Source organism: Scomber scombrus, chromosome 1 (assembly GCF_963691925.1).
Source record: "Scomber scombrus chromosome 1, fScoSco1.1, whole genome shotgun sequence".
NCBI classification, from domain to species: domain Eukaryota; kingdom Metazoa; phylum Chordata; class Actinopteri; order Scombriformes; family Scombridae; genus Scomber; species Scomber scombrus.
This window is the reverse complement of record NC_084970.1, coordinates 11600464-11617707: the sequence shown is the minus strand read 5'-3', so window position 1 is coordinate 11617707 and position 17244 is coordinate 11600464. Positions and strand designations below refer to the sequence as shown.

The 17244-nt window shown below is 40.4% G+C and overlaps 1 protein-coding gene across 1 annotated transcript in view; it reads left to right on the top strand.

The window, feature by feature from the left end:
- hcn4 (hyperpolarization activated cyclic nucleotide-gated potassium channel 4) overlaps positions 1 to 17244 on the top strand; it is a 67159-nt gene that overhangs the window by 18836 nt on the left and 31079 nt on the right. The window contains exons 4-5 of the mRNA XM_062415435.1: positions 12915 to 13076; positions 16115 to 16333. Coding sequence (XP_062271419.1) covers positions 12915 to 13076; positions 16115 to 16333 — 381 coding nt within the window. The remainder of the gene's footprint in view (positions 1 to 12914; positions 13077 to 16114; positions 16334 to 17244) is intronic.

Sequence of the window (17244 nt, the reverse complement as noted above, 5' to 3'; positions counted from 1 at the left end):
CTGAATGCCGACAAATGGATTCACACGTAGATAAAATCAAGCCTACTATTTGATGAAGCTAGTCAAACAAACAGGACTTCATTCCCTTAAATCCAATTATAATCGAAATGGTATTCCTATCCTAGGGAACTACTGCGAGTATGTTTGCAGAGCTCTGTACCTTCCCCTTTTCCCCAGGGAGGGAAATATGGATAGATGCTGCTTCTGATTACATCCACCCTTGAAGGAATGAAGAGGCTCTTTTGTCCTGCCCCAGTCACCAATAAGTTGATGAAGCTGGGATGTTGTTTTGCATTTCTCTCTGCATGCCCATCCAGCTAGCAGTGGGACCACAGAGCCCAGAGCGGTATTTCTGCAGTACAAGCATTATTATAATTGCAGCAATAATTAGAAAGATTTCCCACTGCTCTTTCACTGGATGGATCTTGTTGTTTAGTCTCAGAGGTAAAAGGTGCAAAGTGAAGCATCAGTCTCCATATGCAGTCAACATGAGGACACTCCATTGGGGGATAATGTGGGACAGTCAGGTCTGCACTTGTTTGGTTGTGAGGTTATACAAGGTAATTTATGTAGGTTCAGTATGGATAAATGTGTGGTTTGGCCAAATAAAAGCTTTGTCATGTTTGTTGGCCAGTCATAAAATAAAACAAATCACTGGATAGTTATATTCAATAACTAATAAGGACATTCTCATGCAGTTCACAAGAGGGAGAGTATCTTAAAGACACAGCTGTATGTAGTAAACTGTTGTTTGCCATTCCACTGTATCTTCCCTAAAAATAATCAAAGCCCCCCACATGCTTGTATTTCTTCAAAGCAATATGAGTTCAGGGTTGAGGCCTTAGTTCAGGATTTAGTGTCTCAATGAAGAGTACTTTAAGAGTATCTGTGCACATGGTTATAATACAAATGTTACAGCAGCATCCCTGCAGTACACTCTGTTGTTGATGTCAGGGATCAAACAAGAGTTTTAGTTAGTAGACACGTTGTGTGCCTGCCGGCCTATGATGTGTGTGCAGAGAGATTTATTTATTTTAACGTAGACACAAGGAAAAAAACAAAACTATAAAGGTGATTTCAGTGCAGTTGCATGATATTGCCATGACATTGTGCGTATTGTAGATTTTTTAAGGTTACTTAGGTACTTAGGTTCTAATGATCAATTGATTTCAGTTTTGTGTAGTTATTACAGTCAACAAGAAACAACAAGTTTAGTTTTAATTTACAAAAAAATTGAATTCCCAAAACTAATCAGGCAAATTAGAGTACACTTGCTCCAGGACACAAAAAGGAAAATGTATGAAAATGTATGAATTTTATTTCCATCTTCATCCCAAATAACTTAAGTGTGATTTGACATTACTGTAGCACTATTTCAATTCAGCAAAAAAAGAAAACAATAATGTCAATGTGAGGATTGGATATGTGTCTCTCTTTGTCACTGATTCCTGTGCTCATATTTATAAAAACAACACAACACAATATTCTGGTTATTTTAAACAAATGCAAGCAAACTTTTAAATAATCATGTGATGAAATAAAATTAAAAAACACAATTTCAGAAATTAGGTTGCATTAAATGGGACTGTGTTATAAAATGCTCAATATATTGCTCAAGGTCACAAGAACAGCACTGATAATATTCTTTCAGTGAATACTCTTTCACTAATCTCACATCTGATTGACATCAGAGCCAGGAGAACACACAATAACAACACTGTATTGATGTCCTTCAATTTGCCTGTTTGCACAATGTTGTCAAATTGCACTCAGTTAGGTGTTGCGTGTGTTCACCTGAGTGCACAGCATTACACAGACAATCGGAAAGGTTGAATAGCTCACTGATTGCCGACCAAATGCAGTTATCCCAGACCTGCCCACAGGGCTTTCTGAAAAATTATTGGTTTTCAAATATTCAGCTGGCACTCTGGGTAGAACAGTGTATATAAGTGTGGTGACATTAATCATGCAGGGCCTCTGTGATGCCATTTCAAAGAGAGTGAAAGTTCAAATGAACCACTCGGGGAGAATCCCTTTGCCACCCTGTGCCTCTATGCATGCCTGCTGCTGGTTCCTCTGAGTGCAAAATGAAGGAACGGATACATGCAGTTCAGGCCGGCCTTCATTTGAATAAGGAGCACACACTGACAGTACGCTGACACATGTTCAGCCTGTGCAGGAAGGCAACAAAGGTAGGAGAGAAAAGGAAGGAAACTAGAGAAAGAAAGAAAGAAAGAAAGAAAGAAAGAAAGAAAGAAAGAAAGAGCATTATGTTTAACTTGCTTATAGCCACGGGTTGTTTGGGTGTAATCGATCACCATCATAACCAGACTAGTACCATGTTTAGAAGAAAAGGAAGACAGTAGGATGAGAAGAAAATAATTCATATTCATGTCCTTTGAAAACTTGCAAGGACATTGCGAGACCGTGATGAATACAGCATCTAAAAACCATTGAAATAATACCACAAAGAGAGGGGACATTACACTGACTGAGCCAGCTGCCATTTACATGTTTTATGTGTGTGTGTGTGTGTGTGTGTGTGTGTGTGTGTGTGTGTGTGTGTGTGTGTGTGTGTGTGTGTGTGTGTGTGTGTGTGTGTGTGTGTGTTTGAGGTGTGTGAAAGGCCAGCTTTGCCTCAGAGTACTCCAGATGCAACCTCACTGAAATGTCATCTGTCACTGCAGAATAACTTGTCGTCCAGATCTTACCACCTGACTGACTTTTTGACTTTTTCCATCGACAGCTACACTTCAGACAACATGTATGTGTCTCATCACCATTTGAATATTTTGATAACACCTCACACTGCCCTCACACTCCAGTGTACTGTTTTATATCAAGCTTTTGGAGGGAAATATGCAGTAATTCTGTGGTAAACCATTTGAAACACTTTCTCTTACACCCAGCATGTTTTTGCATTGCTGGCCTCTCTAAATATGGCACCGCGATGAGATGCTTCAGACCTGTGATGTTCCAGTGTCCTCGAAAAGGCAAAGCGGATTTATTTTATTCATATTTCACACGTATCTGAAAGCTATAAATAGCCTTGCATACATTCATTTGGTTTGTTATTGTTCGAGTTTCATTTCCTCCTCAGTAAGGAGTCACGCAAAGGACACTTCCTCTGCGAAGTGTTGACTACAGCTCAGTGAACTGTGCTGCGTGTGGTTTAATGCCTCGTGGAGTGAAACTGTTTTGAGCAGATTGTAAAATCAAAATCTTTTCTCTTGCACTCACTGCAGTGCAAGCTTTTAAAGAATTCCAGACAAGACAAAGGAATTTAAACAGTATGTAATGTGCTGACAAGAGGTGCAATTCATACCAAAACCAGGGACAAAATAGCACTAAGATAAGTGAAGAACCCCTAAAGTGAAAGTTATAGGACCTGCCATCTTCTTGAGTGGATTCTAGGTGTTTATCTCTTTGACTTAAGTGAGAACATTGTCAGCAAACCAGAGCATCCTCTGATTATTTAGATTAGTGATTCCCAACATGGCTTTTGGGCCCTGCCAAAGCCTGCGGGCATCAAAGATTAAAGTTTGTAAAAAAGAAAACAACACAAATACAAACAACCCAGATAGCAAAATTGCTGTGGCCCAGATTCAGCCCACACCCGACACTTTCCACACTTTCATCCAGCCCACATGGAATGATGGCATTTAGGCTCCTGCTTCCCAGATCTGGGCCACAAGCAAGCCATAGTGATACCGTATGTCAACCAAGGAAAAACAGATAAACCAAAACAGGTACAAATGCTGAATACACATACCTGTTTGATTTGGGATATTTGGGCCATACATGTGGGCCATTTTAGGCTCACCTCCATTTTGTCTGGGCCAGAAGAAGGCCAGCAGTGCTGCACCATTGCCTGAAGTTGCCAACCTCCTTATAATTCTGGACTTCTTTTGTCAAACGGTGACTAAGCTAATAATTTCCTGCTTCAAATCCTCACTCAAAAAAATGACACCCGTGACCTGTACCGTCACAACCATAGGCCTGTCCAACAGGTCATAAATCTGTTTCGTATTCATTTGGGGACAGTCAGCTAACTCCCTCATGTTGTATGGTCCTTGGTCATCGTGTCTTATGTCTGAGAGACATAAAGGTGCTCCTCATAGGTTAAAGAAGAATATTGTCTTTAGTGAGCCACTAAAAATTGCTTTCAATGTGGATTGAGATGCGTTTGTGAGACAGGAGCTGAAGCCTTTACTGAGAGGTGTGAGGAGCCATGCCACACCACCTGTGTTTATTTATTACAAGATGGTAGAGTGTCATTTTCCATTAATATTGGCATGTTTGGTTGTTAAGAGTTATGGTTCAGCCCGCCCACAAGTGCAACTCAGGTAAAGAAAATAGATCATGATCTGACATGCACACAGGCTCACGCATTGGCAAATACATAATTGCCCCTTCAATTGCAATCAATATACATGTCTATTGATGTACTGCACGCAAGTTACAGTATGTTTTCCTGTGAGTGAGTGCAGACTTGCTTTAGTTGGCTCAGGCTACATGGGCCACAATCGCATGTCCTTAGGAGAGCAGACTGTGCTTGTAGCCTGAAGCTCACACATTTTGGCACATAACCACAAACTGTTGAAGTGTCCTTGTGGATGATGCTTGACCCCCAAACTGCTCCAGTGAGGCTGCCAGAAGACAACAGAAGGGATTGTGGGTCAAAGCCAAGCTATAATTTGTTCATGAATTGTCATCATGCATGCTATAGCTCAGTTTTATTTTGATGGTCAATACTGATTATCAATATCAATAAAGATGAATAGCTTTAAATCAGACTGTTTAAATGATAAATAATGTATTCAATGAACAGTTTCCCCCTACTTCTCCAGGGTGAAAAGATTCAAGCAGCACTGGAAAAAAAGGAATTTATTTAGGTTTATTAATCTAAGATTAATGTCCTCACTACCATATCTAGTTGCAAAATAATTTGCTACTCACCTCTATGGTATACTGATAACAAGCATAAATAGATGTACAATTAACAATTAATTAAAAACTAAAAATTGTTCCTGACTCACTCTGAAATCCACGGTGTAGCTTTTACATTGTTTTAACAATGAGCCTTGTTCAAGAAATAATGTAAAATCTGTTGTATGTGTTATTCAAGACACTAACATCTGTTTAGCATTCTCATAATTGTGGAGGGGAAAAATAAAAAAGTACAAAGCATGTAATGTTTTCAGAGCATCTCAGCAAGTAAAGTGATGTCTGTAACTGCAATCATATCATCTTCACCTCCTCAAAGACTCTAATCCTAAAACCAATAAGACCGCCAGCATCCTTTTGCATAACTAAAGCAATGCCCTGATCCCCCACCAGCAAATAAATCTCCTTCTTGCATGTCCTTTTTTTAACCACAGCTGTCATAAATTAGCTCTGATTGCTTCCATTTCCTCCTGAAACACTCCAGATTTAAGGTTGTTTCTACAACCGCCATGTCGACAGAACGTTGTTTACAAACAAGACGTTTTTTGGCGGAGGTGGCTATATGCCAGTGACAACACTGTCATGCATAATGACGTTCAACATGGTGTGTAGATATCCATCACACACATGCGCACACACACAAACACAAACAGGCACACACAGACACAGAGCGTCTGACATGGCACGACATGGCATCCCCCCTGTCTCCCTCTTGTCAGCTTCCTCTTGTCACTTTTCATCGGGATAAAAATAAGACTGTGACCGGATATTCTCCTCATTGGAGTTGTCTCCTGTTGACGAACCAGTGACTTGGATGAGATTAGTCATCCTGTTAAATCAGATTCAAGGCAGTGCACTAATGACTAAGCTCTGAGGACCTCCTCTCACCGTGCCTGATGCCTACAACATAACCGTCTCAACTGGCCGACCCAGTAAACGTTGCTTCTAGCATGAATGGAGATGAGTTTTCGAGACAAGAGTGGAGGCCTTTACTGGGGGGACAGTAGTAAAAAGGATATTTTACAGTATGTTGTGTAGTCAGGAGCTGTTCCACACCACCTGTGTTTATTTAATAAAAGGTGGCAGCACATCTTTCTCCATTAATATTGGCATCTTGGCTTGTTAAGATTGATGACTCTGCCTGCCCAAGTGGCTGTGTGCAGCTATAGAGAAACAAAACGATTCGTCAGTATCTTTTATAGAAGTCATGTGGGTGCCCCCTGGGTCCAGAGAATGAATGAGGCACCTTTTATTTCCACCCAGTAAATCTATACAAAAATATTTAAATAATGTAAATCAACTAATCAGTCCCCCACTCACTGACCCATTACCTTGGCCGAGGACTGGTCTTTCAGAGATAAGAAAAACCAGAAGAATAGATTTAATGGGCTATTATTGAGTGCACAATGAGGCTTGCCAGCAACAGTGACAGGTCCTCAACATTTTGAATGAGTCGTGTGTGATAGGAATACCCACAGTGGATTTGCTTAAAAAACTTTTACACAGAAATGTGTAATCCGGCACAAACCCAATGGTGCATCTTGGTAGGAAGCAGAGCGAGAGTGGTTTTTGTGATCCGAGCCCTCCAGGCCTGTTTAGACAGATGATGGAAGGGTGTTCCCTGTGGTCCACTCCCAGGCCTACTTCTCATTCTCCACATGCGCTTCGTCCACCATGACGGCATGCATGAGCATGACATTTTGGTGGAGGCATTTATAGCGAGAAATCTAACCCCTGCTCAGAGAATCTGCCATCAAGGGATGGATTGATTTGGTTGATAAACGTAATTACTAATCACAGGGAATGATGCAGCATGTGGTAATTGACACAGTAAATGTACCAAACATAATACATACAGCACTCTCAAAATTTGCATCATTTCCAAAGAAAAGGCAAATTAAAATATCCAATATATCTCTCAGAAATTGTTTTTTTTTTGTGCATTTATAAAATGACACACTGATGTGTGCATCTGTAAATATGCAGCTAAAAATCTACGGCAATAAGTCATTTTATGTTGAATACGTATTTTAACTGAAGATTAAGTTCACTTTTAAATTTCTTTAATAGCATGTTATTGCTGTATGAACAAATGATGAGGAATCAACATGTTCAGCTCAACTATGTATTCCTGCTAAATCAAAACCAAGAATCACTCAATTCAAGTGCTTCATTAATGCATTAAATTATATAATTGGAGGCTGTCTTTTTAATTGTTTTTCCACTGCACTAAAACACTGTGATAAAATGAAATGTCTTTTATTGTACTTTAACATCACAGAAATGATGAGAAAGGACACAGGAAAACAATATGAGTGAAGAATTTAGTTTTCTTTTATGTGTCGCGACGCCGTCATTCCAAACATTCATCATCATTAGCGGTGCGAGCAGCAAACACCAGATGCCTCAGAATCGTGCCACATCGACTGTGTCTGGGCAGCTACCATCAGCACCATGGGACATATGTATCTATTCTCTCACCTGGATCTTGCTCTACTCACGTCATGTGTTTGAGATGACTCGGCAGCTACCAACCTCCACTCTCTCCCTGTCTGCACCTGATCACTACCTCACATGGACACAGATTACTTTATGTAGCCCTGTCTTTGACCCCTGTCAAATGTATTGGTTTTTAGTCACTAGTTTTAGTGGTTAGTCTCTAGAATGCACTGAATGTATTCGTAACATTTGTAATAGTATAGTCTAGTTAACAGTAGTGTTAGTCAGCAGGATAAGAAATAGTAATCATGGTATTTATAGTAGTAATTTAGTAATAACAGTAGTTATATCATCAGTGTCCTTGTTCAGTTTAATCTTCCATCTTCTGCCATGCATGATTAAATGTTGTTTAAGTGGCTTTTCCCACATGATAACTGTTCATTCATTCAGTGCTTACAAGTGCTTGCAATTGTCATTTTAATTATTTACAGTCATGAACAGCGTTTGGCAAGTAACTCAGGAAGTGTTTAAAACAAAAGTTAAAGTTAATTTGTACTAATTAGTCCTTTAAATAGTAATACTTATTTTTACTTATTACTTATTATCAAAAGTAATTTAAAAGTTTACCCCCTCTTCCTTCTAGTGGTAAACACCAAACCTCCTAAACTACAAAGCCACTCTACCTGTGTGCTAGATGGGTTGGGGTTGGAGTGTTTCACTTCATGTTAATATTTTTGACATTTGACAACTAGTTAAGAGTTTCAACTTCATACTCCCTGACCTCAAATAGTCCATTAGTAGTTGTCCTCGGGCTCTGTCTCAAATGCAAAAACTCCTTTTCATCATGCCTGCCTGACATCGAGGATGCAGAAGCAGGGTCCTCTAAAGTTGAGACACAGTTGAGAGCATTTGTGAGACACTCTGCTTTCAGAAGCTCCCTCAAAAACGTTCTGCTACCCTCATCTCTCAGCCATCAGAATTTGAATTTGGACAACTTGCAGTTGCTAGAAGGGCATCTTTGATATCCAGTACAACAGCAACATGAGTCTGGATCACCTGAAAAATACAATTTGATGTTTTTATTATAGATGTATAATTACTATTAAATTTGTCATTTGAATAATTCTTAATTCTTAATAATTCTTCCCACGTGGGATCAATATCATATATTTAATTTTTTTTAGGCTGTTTATTGACCACTGTATTTGTTTTAATCATATGTTGCTGACTAGTGTTGTTTTGATAATTGTACTGACTGATTTAAAAAAAGATAGTGTGGGAAGATCAACAGTTATCCCCTTGTAAGATGCCCACTGCTGCTGTAAGCAGCCTCATGGCGGAACAGTACCCCCACAGGAATTGGTACTCTTTGTCGTTGAGGCACTTAATTCGATTTGATGAAAAGGCTATTCAGCTTGTTAGTGGGAATTTGTGTGCTTCTTGAAACAGCATTGTAAAAGTAATTCCACCTTGTAGATGATGGCACCAGTAGCTTTGGGTGACTGATTTCTACCACATGTGCTGATGCACAAGTAGGTCACTGGTGTTAAAAGGGATAATTATTTGTGATTCGCACTTATGTGGGGGAAGAGTAAACTGAGCATCAGTATCAGTGTAGAGAGCTTATGTGAGATCTGTGAAAGTGACATCCTCGTCACTTTCTTCTCCCAGTTCCGAATCAGGCTCCAAATTGACAGGCTGATATATCTTGAATGCCCTTGACAAAATGTGATGCATAGTCTGTCACAGTGGCTACAACTTTGCCAAGCAGTCCATATGATGAATGAATTTGTTGTATCTCTCCACCAATAACATCAAGTGTGTGCATTCTTCCGATTCTTTTACTTGCTATGACGGCCTTGTTGTGCTCCAAAGTGCAACTGCTGATCCAGTGAACTATTACACCCTGAACACTTTTGTTGTTAGCTGTCCAGATGTCATCTGTGGTGTAAACAAAGTCTAACTCTCTGAGTAAGGCCTTCAAATTAGATTGCATCATATTCTCGCTCAAGGTAGCTAGCAGACGTCTTTCTCTGTGGCAGCCTGATGTTGTTCTTCATGGTTATTTTCTCTACAATGTGTTAAATGTGTGTTAATGTGTTAATGTGTGAGTCAAGATGAGCTTCACCAGATCTTGTCTACTTCTCTTCGCCACAATGTCCTGCTGTGAAATCCAGTTTCCACTGTTCAGCTGTAGTGCATGCATCACTGGCAGTAGAGGCCTCCCTTTATTTTTGACATGTTTCACATTGCTGTGCCGCCATACAGATGCTTCAACAAATTCAATGTTGTATTTTTCGTGGTTGAAAGCATTTTGGTGCGTGCACAAAGTTTACAACAGAGGAAAATGTTCTTTGCGTCTTTGACTGGGACAAAATCAAAATAATGATCTTCCAGCTATTTAAAGTATGCCTCTCTCCCGCTCCCTCATCCTATATCCTTCATTTAGCTTTTTGGCAAGTTGCCGACATGACCTGCCCTGACCTGCTGCATGTACCTAGGACAAAAAACTAATTGCATTCTAGCAACGCAGTAACACAGTGTTATTTGGACTAGTAACTGTAATACTGTCTTGGAAATTGTATTTCATTACACTACTTGTGACTGGGGAAAGTAATAGTATTACAGCAACGTTTCTGCCCAACACCGGTTACGAAACCACTGCACTGACTTTGTCTAACTATAGGTTTGTGTGATCTGGCCCATGTTTTTGATTGGAAAAAGGCAAGTGCACATTAGCATGGCCTTTCATATGGAGAGCCCTAATGAGAGTAGTGTGAGTAACAACAAGCCCCCATAAGAAACCGTTATGTTGTGTCTCTGTGCCCTCATCAATCAAAGCTCTCTTGTTTATGCTGATGCTGATACTGCCACTCTCACTCTGTGTCCCTATCAATTAAAAGAAAGTGGTTAGTAATCCATCATCCACCATGTTATACGCCACATTGCGGAATACTGTGTGCAGACATCATGTAGGTCTGTGTACGTACTGTTTTTTGTGTGTTTATGTTAAATGCTGTATGTGTGCATGTTTACAGTACATGTTTCTTTGTTAAATTACACAGTGTAGATGTCTCACTGTATGTAGCAATTTTCAAATTTACACAGAGGTGACAGGAATGAAAAGAGAGGGCGAAGAGATACGGAGACCTCATTCCTTTGCTTCAGAATAATGATCCTTTAACAACCTTCTAACAGAACCAATCTTGGGAACAATTTTTCCTAGCTGCAAAGTCTGTTCGGGTGTATTTGAATTGATTACAGCTGTGAAGGGAGATAGGGGAATCACCTTCTACCAGTGACAGTAAAGTTTGGGTTACAAACTGGAGATTTGCATGGAATTACTTGTGACAGTTCTCATAGGCTTTATTCTCCACACAGTAGTTAAGTCCCAGAGGTCTTCTGAGGGCACATCTACAGTAGGAATGTAGCAGGAGTTATTGTTGAATAGTAATGAGTCATTCAGGCTGTGCCTCAAGATATTGAAAGGAATTTATCCTGCTTCAAAAATACAGTGACACTGCAGAGAGTTCAGTATTATTCAGCACACTGACACATTCAAGGACAACCAACACAACGCAACAGGACAGTATAGGACTGACTAAAGACAGTAGACTATTTCATATTCCAACTCCCAAAATGACTTAACTATATTTTTATATATCGTTGGCAATGCCAATCCTTTAGAATAAACACATAAAACAATTGAAAAGTTAAATAATGATAGATTTAATATCTCATATCTACCACCCATTAAAATGAAATGCCTCTCTCTCCTGTAGAATTATGCAGATATAGTAAGCTACACTGCTTTATTCTTTTACTATGACAACATATGCAGCTTCTTCCTGCAGATAGCCCAGGGGTAAATGTAATATTGGAATGGAAATTGTGTCAGAATCGCAAATAGCTCATTTAAAAATAATAATTCACAATGTAAACAACACTGTGTGCTTGTACTGTACGCACTATCTCTGTCAGTCCTTAATGTCCTAGGAATTGCTGTATTTGAATTCACATATTACTTATCTTTTTTTTTTTTTTCTTACAGATTAAAAACAGTCTCCACTTTATAAAGCTTCCCTTTTCCTGTCTGGAAATATGATTTCACAAATGAAAAATATATCAGTCTTAATGTGGGAGATGGAAAGGGGCACCTCATGATTTATTCATTCAGCACAGAGTGAATTTAACACTTGTTGTGGAATGTTATGGAATGCCATTGCGGATCCACCAGGAAATTTAACATCACTCAACATTGCATATTAGATAACATATCTTATTTAATGCTGTGTTGAAAGAAAGGCTGGCTCCTAGAAAACAAACAATAAGCTCACATTTGTTGTGCAGCTGTGAACAGAGGTTTAGAAAATGAGCGGGAAAGGTGCAGCTGGGCGAATGATTCAGCTTAGGTGATGTAAAAGTGCCGAAGGCTAAACATTTTGAGCAAGAGCCCAAATACAGAAGGAAAGGACAGAGTGGGAGTGGGACACATTGGGTTTCAGTGTATGTACATTTGTGTGGACAGACAGAGATCTAGCGTAGGAGAGAGAGCCTGGCTCCGCTCCTCACCCGGGCACACTTTGCTGGCCGAACGTCTGGCTTCATGCTAGCCTGTTGACGGAGCTAAATTGATGTGATATAATGGTGCAGCAGTGCACACACAGTCCCAGACAAATACGGCACTGATCCCTGCCAGCCTCTTTCTTAACATGCACACAGATACACATTCACATGTATATGCAGTTGGATGGAAACTACAAATGGAGAAATAAACAAGCCCAGCGCTTTAGAAATGAAGACTAAAAATTAAACTTTGAATGTTGATGTTTTTGGCTCCGTCTTCATCTTCCTCCTCATCATCACCTACTGTGGAACAACAATGTGAAGATGGAATATCCCCTCTCAGTCACAAGCTCTTAAAAGGCATTGAGTGGATTTTAATAAGGACTGGAGCGGTTAGCAGTGCACACCGTGGTCTTCAATGGGATTAAGAGGCTTTGAATGGTTGAGGCCATTAAAATCTACACCAGCCCAGAAGTCCTGGAGCGCCTTATGAGTATATTTATCATTAGGATTAACAAACCCAGCCTGTGAATGCTCTCACCCCAGGAGCGCAGCCACCTCTACCCTTGTACCATTATTGTATTTGGCTGAGTGGCTGATGATTAGAGTGATTCGGCAGCAGGGAAAGCAAAGCTCTGGTCCCAGTCTGCTAACCATCTCCAGTGGACTGTTCTCACAGCTGCAACATCTGCATCCACCTGCTCATCTGGGCACAATGTAAAAAGCTATGGTTTCTATAGGCAAGGCTCTTCGAGGAGTTTAAGCACATTGCCGTCTAATTCCTATACCAAGAAGCCTCTGCATGACGTGATCAAAGAAAAGACCCAGGAGTTATTGAATTGGATGTAGAAGAGGGAAATCTCCCTTGAGGATGTGTGTGTGCGTTGCAATCTAGAGAAATTTCAGGGATTTGGCCATCAGTGTGTTGAATCATCCAACCCATTTCCTGTTTCCTTCCTCAGATCTTCCACATGACGTATGACTTAGCCAGCGCCATGGTGAGGATAGTCAACCTGATTGGCATGATGCTGCTCCTGTGTCACTGGGATGGCTGCCTGCAGTTCCTGGTGCCCATGCTGCAGGACTTCCCCGCCGATTGCTGGGTGTCCAAAAATAAGATGGTGGTAAGTGCTTCTCCTGCACCGAGTCCTCCTGCCTGTTCGAATCAGATTATGTCCTGTCTTATCTCATCCATCAGCTCCAGTAATTACTCTACTAAAACCCTTTAGCATCCTGGGAAAGATTGCCCAGCATATCTGTCATTTTAAGCCCTAAATCAAATATATTTACCCACATTTATTCAATTTGCTGATTATTTTTATTTATTTTGAGCTTTCTACGTCTGTCCATATTGTGAAATGAGAGACTCTGAATCTTAGGAGACACTGAGGCTGTGCATGAACCATTGATTTTTTCCCCCCGAGGAGGACAGTTGGCCCTTATCCAATATTGGTTGGGTACAGTTTCCAGTGAGCATTCATGCTGTGCTTTAATTTGATCGTATTGTTAAAACAGCTGCCGGAGTACAGTTACAGTTAAAGCCAGACTCTCTGACTTCTCTTTCATTTGCTTATGGAAGCGGACTGTGTCACACCTGATGTGCTATTCTGAATCACCCGCAGCTGATGGCCTCATGTTAACTTAGCGTGTAACAAAAGAACATGGCTCCAGAGGAATATAATTTATTGTCAGGTTTTGTGTTGGGGATTTCAAAGCTCGCTGTCGTCAATAGGGATTGATCTGTGAATGCTCCTCTCGTCAGTATAACATCCTTATAAATCAACATATATGTAACCTGTAAAGAATGCAGCTAAGGAGAGTGGCTATCTAACTGATGGCTTATCAATATACATGTCGAAGTTAGTGTCAATAAGACAAGGCTTTGGCATTTGTGTGGTGGGTACAAATATGGTTGACAGCCACTGTGTCAAGATTCTCTTTGTAGAAAAATACACAATGCTGTTTTCTTTCGAATGTAATACTTACAATACAGACTAAAATAACTATTTTGAAGTCATTTAATGATTCAATTCACTGAGGGATTTCTGCTGTTATTAACAGAAAGATGACAGATCAGAAACCTAAAATAGACATTTTCAAACAACAAAACACATTCACGGAAGCCAATTTTAAATCATACATAAAACAGCTTCAAGTCAGCTGTTTGTTCAGCTCTCTGTGCCAGAACAGATGTCACATGAGTAGTTACATCGCTCAAGGTATGATGTATTTGGTTCATCATGCCTCACTGCCTCTCTGACATGCTCAGCTCTCAGTTGTTTCACAGAATATGCCTCTCTTCTGTTTAATCATAAGAAGCAACAGATGTTGCAAACCACTGTCCCTTGAGATGTTTCACAGTTTAGCTAATTTAAGCTTTCTATACCTGTCTTAGCAGGGATGCACAGTAAGGTGAGGTGGTCCTGCTCTGGGACCCAGCTGCTGAGAGCACACTCAGTAATGGGATTCAGATGAGCATCCTTTCAACTAGATAGCCTCCTTACATAACCTCACAATTTTACCAAGCGCTTTATTTTATTTATCTAGATTAATATGCATTAAAACAAATTTAATTTGAATGCAGACTTATATTTTCCACTTTTCTATTTCTGTTCCCTTTGCCGACATGAAAGATGCATTTTACCACCAGTTCAATATGCATGGAGTCAAGTTGCAAGGGGATTATCCTAAATTGCATAAGGCTGAGCTGTCAGGCAACATAATGTAAACTGTGGCTCAACTCTATAGTACACTACAGAATGAACAGATTAAGATTGAATTTCTTTTGTTTTATACTGCAGCAGTGAAAACAAGCATTGCTCCCCTAATCTCTTTGTTTTATTTTAAAAAAACATATTTGTACATTATGTAGAAAGGTATATTTAAACACTACTTTTTTCTGTTACATGTTTACATTTTTAGTGATAAAAGTGTCTCTGTTCATATGTAACTTGTACCTTTTCTTCTACCTATAAAACCAAAAAATTCAGTCCATTTCTTAAATGCTTTAATACCGTAACCTCTGTGACTGTGGAGTATGGGCTCACACAACAAATTCCTCATCACAAAATGATTTCATGCAGTTCTGACTAGATTATACTTTTTACTTCTCATGTTATTACAGATCAGGGTCGTGTTTCCATAACTTCGACAGAGGTAGCACTGGCTGCTTCCTCAAACTGCTGCACCCCAAAACAGCCCTTTGCATCCTAGGGTGGAGAGGCCCTGAGATGTGAGGAAGAACACACATAATGTACTAGGTTTAAAATCCCATGTGAGGATTGTAGCCTCTCATTAACATCCAAATGAAGTTTGTTTTGTTTCACACAGTAAACACGGTCTAATTAATTGCATTACGTAGAAGAAGAATTCTCAATGTGACAGAATAACAAATATATCTTTCTGAATTAATTCAAGCCTCGGGGGCAGGCACCACTCTGACAGAAAGTTCCTCATGTTTCGCCAACGTTACCTAGTAGACAAAGAGGTTGTTAGTATTGATAGGCTCATTCACGGTTGGTTTGGTCCTGATTAGAATCATTAGAAGACATTTTTTGTCTTCTTTTACAGTAGCTGTCCCATTATCTTGCTGGGTCATCGCTCCTTACCTTTTCAGGAGGGCACTAATAAAATGGCTATCTCTCAGGCTTTTCCGCTGTGGAAATGAGTTTGAAAGCAATTTGGACATGTCACCCCCAGGAGAGAGTTGATATTGATTTGCCATGAACTACCACCAGGATCTAAAGGAAAAGGGGCAATTTATCTACAAATGAGAAAACTCACAGAGAAATCACATTTTTCTAAATAGCTGACCTACTTTCTGTCATGCAAGCCTCTAGTGTCTAACGCTCCATCCGCCCATTCTCAGGGCTCTGTTTTGGGCTCCTGCCCAAAGGTCTGCTTACTCCAAATGTTTGCATATTGAAAAGTACATTTTACCCTGCCAGCTGCTCCATGTTGAACCAAGATAGTTTGAAGTGGACATCTGCCATTAGTTTTGTCTCAAGTAATTGGAAGTCAGTGTGTATGTGCGTGATCTGTAAGGGTGCTTGTTGACCTTTAATGTGCCATGAACACCCTTTGAGACAGAGAGCGAGCAACAGACACAAAAGTGTCCCGATACACTCATCCTAACTTAACTCATCTTCTCTGTTTCATCCAGAATGACACATGGGGACAGCAGTACTCCTACGCACTTTTCAAAGCTATGAGCCACATGCTGTGTATTGGGTATGGCATGTACCCCCCGGTGGGCATGACAGACGTGTGGCTGACCATCCTCAGCATGATTGTGGGCGCTACCTGCTACGCCATGTTTGTGGGCCATGCCACCGCACTAATCCAATCCCTAGACTCGTCTCGACGGCAGTACCAGGAGAAGGTGAGTCAAGATGACGTTTTGCTGATGGCTGTGTTAGTCTTGATTTATTTCAAAGAGAGGATAGGGTCGTAGGTTGTTGTTTGTTTGTTTTTTTCTTCAAAGGAGCAGTTCATCACAAAATTGAATTTCATTTTAATTTATACAGCCACTACACACACACACACCAACACAATCTAGCTTCTAAGTATTGCAGTTCCACCATAACTCTTCCAAAAAGGGAAAGGAGCACCATTGCACTACTCTGAATAACTGAAACATTCTAATCAAATGTTGAGCTAAATTCTGTGAGTCTAAAATACCTACCTTCACACCTGTAGCATTGTTATAGGGAGAGGAAATCTTACGCTCTTCTTATGTGGCAACCAAATCTGGGAAATAGGCAAACTCTGTCCAGAGAGGAAGAACACAGAAAGCACTATTACAAAAAAATAAGGTATATTGTGATTAGTGTCCCTGTCTTCTCAGCTCCTCCAAGCAGAATTTTTATCTTTAGTTGCACCTTGGTTGTTTTTCTCCATGGAACCATGTAGAGAGGCAGGAACCCCAGTCTGCCCAGTTCAGGGAAAGGGAAGCCCTGATAGCTGGCTGTGAAGGCAGAGCTGTGCTCCACAGTGCCATGCCCTCTGTAGACCCAGCGTGGGCGATAATGAGCTGAGCTGCTAGGCTGCCACATTGCTCACTGTCTGTAGCGAAGAGGAGACTGAAGAGGATGACCTCCAGGGAATGCAGGAAAAGGCAGCATCCGTATGAAAGAGGGGGAGAGTGGGAGTGAAAGAGGGCATAGAGAAAAAAGAACCAAGCAGACGGGCAGAGCAACACATTAGATGACGTAATGGGTGTGTGTGACTCTGAAGTGCTTCGACTTCAGTAAGAGCAATGGGTAAATGAAAAGCCTCATGGACCTCTGAAGT